The following is an 8,920-nucleotide window of genomic DNA, read 5'->3' on the forward strand; positions in this document are numbered from 1 at the left end:
TTATTTCTAGTGACCAAAGCCTAAATGATTTGATTGGTCAACCAAATGAAACTTGCTGCAATTAATTATATATCATACAGTAGCAAAACCATCATGGAATTAGCAGGGATGAGATCATCACTGATCCAAGACGGAGAAGTAGAGGTCACATACTCCATATGTACTGAGCAGCTGACAGTGTGAGACCGCGGTTGGCTAACCTCAGTTCCTTCAACAGTTAATGAGATTTTAGCAACAGAGCAGAACAAGGTAGCCCCGGAGACCAGCATGTTTGCTCCTCCACACGCGAGCCCCCATCTTTTTCTGTGCCGCAGGAACCGCAGGGCAGCCTCACAGCTAAATTTAGAATGTAAAAAGGACAGAAGAAAAAAAAATACAAATTCAGTGTTTCTATTTCTGTAGCATCAGCAGGAAGGGAAGAAGCATAACAGAAATGGAAGACAGTGAAAATGCATTAAAGCCTTGAATAATACATGGAGAACCGCCAAGAAACCTCACATCAGCAGACAGCCAAAGAATGAGCAGTCTGGGATTGGGGGGGGGGGGAAAAAGGACATTTCTGCATTAAGCCAAAGCTCAGACAATGAGTTTGTAATGACTGTAGTGCATCTCTCCAGATACATGCTACACCATGTAATTTAATAAACACCTCCTCTCCTCGTACATTACAAATAATTGAGCATATAATTCAATCGGGATAAATAGCCTTAATGCAATGCAGTCTTACAAAGTCAAGGTGCTATACAATAGATACATTAAACAAAAGGCTAATGCAGATTTCAGAAGGCTGCTTCTACAGGCACATTTGGCCTAAAATGCATCTAAAACAACAAAGCATCAATATTCTGCAGCCTGCTAGTTCTATAATGTGGTAGCTGCATTAGGCCACTGTACTTATGGAGGAGTAGCATGGTCACCCTTGAGTTCTCCCGATACAAAACCCCCACCCATCCTCATTTTCAAAACATGGGGTGTGCTTGTAGTTCACTAAGAGAAATGTAATACTCATCTCTCAACAGCCCACCAGTTGAAAAAGGATTTTTTTTCCCTGTTGGAGCAAATTGGACCAGGGTTTTTGGTTTTCTTTTGCCTTCCTCTGGATCAACTATGTCCATAGGGTTTTATATCTGCAATGTTTATTTCCCTAGTGGTTGAACTTGATGGACTTTTTTTTTTTAACCTGACTTACTATGTAAAATCTCAGATTCTCCAAACAAGATGGCCCAAGATTATCTCCAGGAAGACAAAGAGAAGGAAGATGATGGTACTCTGCAATGGAACACAAATGGGTAAGAGGTGCAGCTTTAATTCCACTGAGGGAGATTCTCTGACCAAGTTATATTTTTGTGCCTTTGTTTAGGATTACATACAGCTTTATTGAAGTGTATGATCACATCCTGCTAATACCCATAAATTAGATCTGATCAAGAATACATTATTGTGATCTGTCTTTAAAGCACAAATTTTGCCTTATCATAAATGGTATTAACATATTAGTATTTTAATCATAAATCCCAAAAGGAAAGGACTACAGATTTGATTTGTAATATTCGTGGAGCAACAGGACATTTGGCATTTTTAAGATATAATTTACTACTAGGTTCTTTAGGTGGTAATAGCTGTCACAAAATAGGGGCATATTAGAAAAAAAAATATTGTAACCAGATTAACTTTAGTGAACTATCCATTTACAAAATAAGACTACACAGATATGGGTATTCACAAACCTTCTTTATTATCTAGATGATCACCTATTAAAGGGAATTCATAACGTGTATAAATGTTTATTCCCAACTAGATCCACACACCATTACCAGCTATCTCATGATGGCTGAACTAAAGTACAAAACACTTTTGCAGGTCATACAGTTCCCATATAAATTCAACTGCATACTTATCAGTATGTAAAGAGGTCTGGTATTCAGCTTTAAGGTAATACGTGGGGCTGCCTTACAACTTGAAAAAAAAATAGGCTGTCTGGCTATCATGCTAACCCGATGGCCAAGTCACTGGCCAGAAGTACATACACCAGGAAATCTGACAATTTGTCCAAGTTCTATGGTCATGGATATTGAAATTTTCAAAATATATGCGAGAGAAAGGCCAGCATTTTAGAGAGCTCAACAATGGCTGCCCACATTTCTGAACACAAAATGTATTTCAAACAGTACAGCAATACCATTAAATTTAATTGAACAGACCACACAAACTATTTTATAAATCCATTTATTTTGCACAGAAAAATACTTTTTTTTAAGATTGATCCTGTACTGAGAAATTGAGAAAAGTTGCTCCATCATATCCCCAGAAAGTTTATGGGGAAAAAAAATTAAAGGTGTGCCTACAGTGCCAATTTACTGGATGAGCTCAGTTTAGAGATATCAGTAATAACTAGTGCAGGATATTTTCACTTATTGATGTTCCTAAGAGCTACCCAGATGAATTTTTCTTTTAGTCTGCATTGACCTAAAGTAATAAACCAAACACATGCCATCTCTATAAATGTTAATAGGAAGATCCTGGAAAAGCGATCTCTTTCAGCATTCAGATGATACCCGCACATCCGACTGTCCCGATGTCTGGTCAGCTTTAGTTGTGAAAGTGGCTCCTTGTTAAGGAAATAGAAAGCCATTTGATTGGATTATGGTGACCTGTTTTGGAATGCCCTGGAGGCTGATTTAAGCAGATATGTCAGTCTAATGTGAAATAATTCAGTCTGGATAAACGTGTAAACCAGAGGCCTGAGTCTAATGAATCTGTTTAATCCAATAGACAGAATTACAGGTCAGAAAGGGGCATTGTTGGTCTCAAATGACAACTCTAATGGCTTTCAAAATTTCAAGACAGCCACAATAAATAGAAAACCCCCCAGTCAGGGCTGAGTGATGATACAAGGCCACGGTGTAAACTATAACCTAAAGGAAAAAGGAAAATATTAGGGCACGCTTTTACAAGTTTACACATGATTTAAACTGCACAACAGGTGTTGTACACTGGCAAAATTTCTACCCAGTTGGTGTCTTTGGGGGAGTTTTTTTTCCCTCATGTCCTGTTGCATCTCCCAAGGACACTGGTCACCAAAACATTCCCCCCCCCCCCCACTTTATTCCATATACAGACAAAACAAGGAAGAGCAAAACATCCATTTTTTAAAAAGCCTTCTAGATGGTTTAACCCTTCTGTGCAGAACAGGACCCCAAGTACCCCTCTACACCACAAGATTTCCTGAGGGTGAAGGAAATCACTGTTAAAGCCATAATAAATTAAATCCAGATGGCTTCCCAAAAGTTATATCTAGTGATGTAGGATGCCCCAAGAAAGGGGGGAGAGAAAAAAAAAAAAAAAAAAAAAAAAAAAATTTGCTGGAAGCAACCCAGAGGGGGCAAAAACCTTTACCAACCGTTGCTCCTGTAATAAATAGGAGGTCTTTGACCCCTCACTAGGGTAAGGAACTGATGTTAAAAGATTGAAGCTTTTGATCTGAACAGAGGCCAAGATGGAGAATTTAGTTCCCCCTGAACTTGCTAAAAAAAAACGAGAGGGTTATATCCTAGGATGCCTACATAATTACAACTACATAATTTTTGCTAGTGTCCAACCCTTCTGTAAGTGGCAGTAAAATACAAATGTATTGGATTTCATGCATCTCTCCCAATGGGCAAGAAAAAGTTTAAAAAAAAAAAAATATATATATAAGAGTTCTTGTATGTCACTTCATATACAGACCAATTGTAACAATACTCCAAATGTATTGCACATCTTTTTGTTCTGTATTGTTTGATATATCCATAACTCACGCTAAAAAAAAATAACCATTGCTGTTTATATCTTTTGCTTTTCTCACTGAATGGAAGTTGAGCTGCAGGTCACCTTTGTGCATTATTGCTTTAATATAAATATATATATATTGTATGCTTGTATACATGATTGTTAAATAACACCACAGGAAATCTGTGGCCAAGAAGAGAATGAATATATTTGAAAGCAAGTATTTTATTGCAAACAAATGGGATTGGAGAAAGTGATAAAGAGTTTCCACTTCTGAAACTCTCCTAAGCTTTGCCCAGTGCGGCTGTATGGATTTGAAGAAAGTGATACATAGGATAAAAAAAGTTCAAACAGAATAGAAACTATTTGTAGTTTTTCTTCATCCTGACTCCTTTTAATGTCAGATATAATAAGTTAATTGTGTCACTATCATTTCATTCAGCAGTGCCTACACTTATTGAGAATATCTGGCCACCAGATTCCAGTGACACATGAGTTCTGCAATCTATGTAACGTCAAACCATGTTCAGTTTTGTGTGGAGATGGCCTTTAAGTATGGAAAGGTAAAGAAGTTGGGGAGTGCTTGAAAGATCTATTTACCCAGATGTCATGTTCTTAAATCCAATTCTAACATGCACACTTGACTACTATATAATACTGGTGCTTACAAATTAAGTGCACCCACTATTGGATATTAATATATAAGAAAAGCAAATATATTTCTGAGCTAAACATTACATCTGAATCATAAATAAAATGAAGTGTTTATAATTAAAACATTTCTCTAGCAAGTTATTTGTTCTGTGTCCAACAGTTTTTCCTTGTTTGCCAAGGCAGTTTGTTTTTAATACTAATGCTTCAATGGGTTTACAGTTTATTTCTTTGAAACTATGTGCTAGTAAAGACTTAATGGCATGTACAAAGGAGACAGTGAATTCTGCCCTTTAATTTTCATAATATTAGTTCCCTGGCTGTCATGTTGATCCTATGGGCCTGATTTATTAAAGCTCTCCAAGGCAATAGGGGATACACATTTATCAGTGAAGCTGGGTGATCCAGCAAACCTGGATCTGCTCCAGGATTGAACATTTTTGCTAACAAATAGCTAATGATTTTTAGGAAATCCATTCCAGGTTTGCTGGATCACCCAGCTTCACAGATAAAAGTGTATTCTCTCCAGTTTTGGAGAGCTTGTTAAGAGATTTTTCTGTCCATCCTGAACAAGCACCTTGGCAGGGTCTAGGAAAGTGTCTGTCAACCTGGGTTCCATTGAACGTTCCTCCAGTAGTTGCTAGGGGTTGAGCATTTTGTGCCTCCTAGGTCAGTTACCAGTGATGCCAATGATCTTTTCAGCTATCTGAAAGGCTGATGTACGGTTAGGTCCATAAATATTTGGACAGAGACAACTTTTTTCTAATTTTGGTTCTGTACATTACCACAATTAATTTTAAATGAAACAACTCAGACGCAGACTTTCAGCTTTAATTCAGTGGGTTGAACAAAACGGTTGCATAAAAATATGAGGAACTAAAGCCTTTTTTACATAATCACTTTATTTCAGGGGCTCAAAAGTAATTGGACAAATGACTCAAAGGCTATTTCATGGGCTGGGGCTACAAGACTTTTCTTGAGCTGCCCCAACTCTTTGGCTTGCTCCTACGTTCTGCTTATTTTAAAGAGCTTGCCAACCCATCTTCTTCTGGCTCCTAAACCCTCACTACTTCCCACTATTCCATATCCCTTCCTATTGTGTGATACTTCCCCCACCTCATAGATCGTAAGCTCTTCGGGGCAGGATCCTCTCCTCCTCCTGTGTCACTCTCTGTATGTGGGTCATTTGCAATATTTAATGTACTAGTGTACTATTTAATGTACAGTGCTGCATAATATGTTGGCCCTATATAAATCCTGTTTATTAATAATAATATGCCTTAGGTGCATCAGCAGCGCGTTTCATTCAATGCTGCGAAATGCGTGTTTTTTTTTATATATAGTGGCCTTTGCTTTTATTGTAAGCTATCAATCTACACATTAGAATAAACAAGCATTATTTCTACCAACCAAAAAATCACAACAGCGCAATTCATTTTAATAATCGCACTAATAATGGTTGCCGCTGCCTAGTAACTCCCAGCACTAGAAGCCCCCAATGATCCATGTGCAGCAGCAGCTGCCGCCTTGACATAGCTGTGCAGTCCATTCATTGTGGGATCGCTGTTGTGAATATTCAGCGAATGAGCCCATGGTGAATGAAGCACACATGGGAAGCTCGCGCCGTTCAGCTTATTAATATGCAAATATAAACTGGCCGTGCCTCGATGTGAGTGCACAGTTCCTCATGGCCCCGCCCACCTGGGTGGATTCTATTGTCTAGGAGGAGGGGAGACGTGGGAGGAGCCTGCCTAGTGGGAAGTGTGAAAAAAAAAACCGTTTTCGATCACAAAAAAAAGTGTAATTCATTAGTAGATTTTTTTTTTTTTTTTTTTGCAACCGGATTCACTAGATCAGAAGAGGATGCCAGGCTGTGGATGCTCTCCGAGGCCACCTGAGGATAACACATTCGATCAGGCTTTACCTTAAACCTCTATGTGTCTAGGCCACTTGGGTCCTGCATTGAGAGCCCGTGCTGGGATGACTTGGAGACCCCGGGCCGACTGCTGCTCAAACACCGCGGTGAGTTTGTTACAATTGTAGCAATTTCTCTTTAAATCTCTATAAGTCTTCCTTACCTGCACCCTGATCAGGAGCCGGGGAGAGAGGGGGAGCACCCAACCCCCACATTGCACCCAACACCCCCCCTCTCTCCGCATCCACCCCCCCTCTCCCCATTCCTGGTCAGGGCTCTCCCTGTCACGTCTGCAGGATGGAATGGGCTTTCCATGGAAGGGATGCTGGGGAGTGGGGGGCTCCCTGTATGGCTGGGGGATGGTGATCCCCCCCACAAATCTGATGTCATTCAGCAGGATCCCCTTTCTGTGGCCTTGTTATTAAAAGGCTGGATGAATGCAAACACATCACTGCTGGCTATATCCAAGCTACAATAGCTTCCTCCCAATACGGCTCTGCTACCTCCACTAATACCCCTCATCTGTTACCCCCCCCCCCCCGGGCTCTACTACCTTCACTAATACCCTACATCTATGAAAAGATTTTCCTTTTAAAATAATTATCTACTTCCAGTGGTTGGGGAATTAGTAGGAAAAATACTCCAGGCCTATTTACCAAGTAGTTGATGTAGTCATATCATTTATGTAGTGCATGTAGCATTCTCCCAGCCCCCTTTAGTAACCACGCAGCTCTTTTTGAGTGGTTACTGAAGTTTGGTCACAATACAGGGGCCGCCACACAACTACAGCTTCCTCCCACCTGGCTTTAAAAAAATTCTGGCTTGAACACTGTAGTGGGATTTGATGTTTATATCATTCTAAAAGTGAATCTAGCTTTAGAGAAAAAAAAAAACCTCAAAGACAGAATGAGCACTTTTTCTGCCACATCCTATATTTTGCCCTCAGACCCCAGAGCTGGGAAACACACCAGACCCCGAGACAAACAAACTTTGCCTCCCATTTCCAGCATGAGATGCTGAAAATCCTCAGTGCAAGGATGGATATCATCATAGGGCAAGGAGATGGTAAAGTAAAGTTACTCAATCCTAGCATCCCAATTTGTGTTATCCAGTGTGCGGATGTGGAGTTAAAGATAACTGCGATAGAATATTTAGCCAATAGAACATTCCGCTTAACTTTTGTTGCTATCAATGCTTGCTAATCTTTACAACCTACTCGGCAGCAGAAACAGAAACAGTAACTGCATATACCTCCATCATCTCAAAAGATATGCTTTAGCCCAAAATGGAGTATACTGAACAGGAATCATCCAAGCTTTAGGTGTTTAGGACACGTTGGTGAGAAGCCCAAGCGTTGTGCCCACTAATGTCCGCCAAGAACTTTTTGCTACTCTCCACTGACAAAGATGATAAAAGCCAAGGATAGGAAAACCTGGCAGAGACTGCGCCATATAAATCAAAAACAGATGCTGCATGACTGTGTGAAATACACTTGTTAAGAATGATGGGAAATCGCGTAGAAAACAAAAAATTGGCTGGGATATGTTAAATCCCCAGTGTATATAGTGAGCCAAAATATCTTTTGATGCTCCTGGTTCTAAGCATAAAATCCAGTACTTAAGCAAGAGCTAGTAATAAAAATAAACTAAATTCTCCTAATTTAAAGACATTTACAGGCTTCAGACTTAAATGACCAGCCCAAAAAGTAGAAGCTATCTACAGTAAGATTAACCTCTATGCATGGAATTTCACAGCCATAAGTGGTAGGATGAATTGGGCGAGTAAAGGAGATAGATGTAGATATTAAATAGAATTGTAATTGCCATGTCATTTCTCACTGTTCATAATAAAGCCATCTTCTGAACAGGAAAAGATGTGGGGGGGCATTTGAGATAGAAAGTAGGAATTCAAAATCTGCATACACTACATATTCCCAGATGTACCTGTTTGCAGCATGTTCAGAATGAAAAAAAAAAAAATGTAAACTAATGGGCACATCACACAAAATTTCAGCTTGCATTAGAGTCAGGCAAATTATGCCATCAGAGATTTTATGTCAATCCCTCAGCTTTTCCAAAATGTGTCCACCCACACCTTTTACTCGACGTCTCCTACATTTAAACTCGTGTCCAACATGACTTCAATTACCATTTCCACAAATGCCCAGCAAGTGGTCAGACAAACCTTCAGATTCAAAATTCTTGAGATAACTTACGTGATCTCTCGGAAAGCCCTCTTCTCCACATATTTTACTTTCAGCTTTCTCTTGAACCTAAAGAAAGCAACACAAATGGTTAAAGAAAGTCTGATTACATATTTTATGGTTCTTAAGCCAATGGTATGAATATCAGAAAAGGAAATCTAGTATATTTACAAGTATTGCAAAAATGCACTTTTTTTTAATTGACTGCTGCAAGGACTTTTAGGAGGGAAAAAAAAAAATAAGATAGACAATGAATATGTTGAACCATTTTATACTTTGGACATATCAATATCTGTGGGATTTGGATGGTATAATTGAGTGACAAAAAACAAAAATGACTCCAACAGCTACTAAGACTGTAGGCAAAGTAAAAAAACATAACG

General features: G+C 39.2%; 1 protein-coding gene across 1 annotated transcript; it reads right to left on the reverse strand.

Annotated features, from left to right (window-relative positions):
- Positions 1–2,210: 2,210 nt before the first annotated feature.
- LOC140321136 (ribosome biogenesis protein NOP53-like) lies at positions 2,211–8,606 on the reverse strand (the record flags this gene model as incomplete). The annotated part of the gene is given in 2 exon segments (XM_072398002.1): positions 2,211–2,915; positions 8,550–8,606. Coding segments are annotated over 2 exon segments (64 nt in total), but the record flags the coding sequence as incomplete, so codon positions are not given.
- Between the last annotated feature and the right edge of the window lie 314 nt (positions 8,607–8,920).

This window comes from Pyxicephalus adspersus, unplaced genomic scaffold (assembly GCF_032062135.1).
Source record: "Pyxicephalus adspersus unplaced genomic scaffold, UCB_Pads_2.0 Sca829, whole genome shotgun sequence".
Taxonomy (NCBI): Eukaryota; Metazoa; Chordata; class Amphibia; order Anura; family Pyxicephalidae; genus Pyxicephalus; species Pyxicephalus adspersus.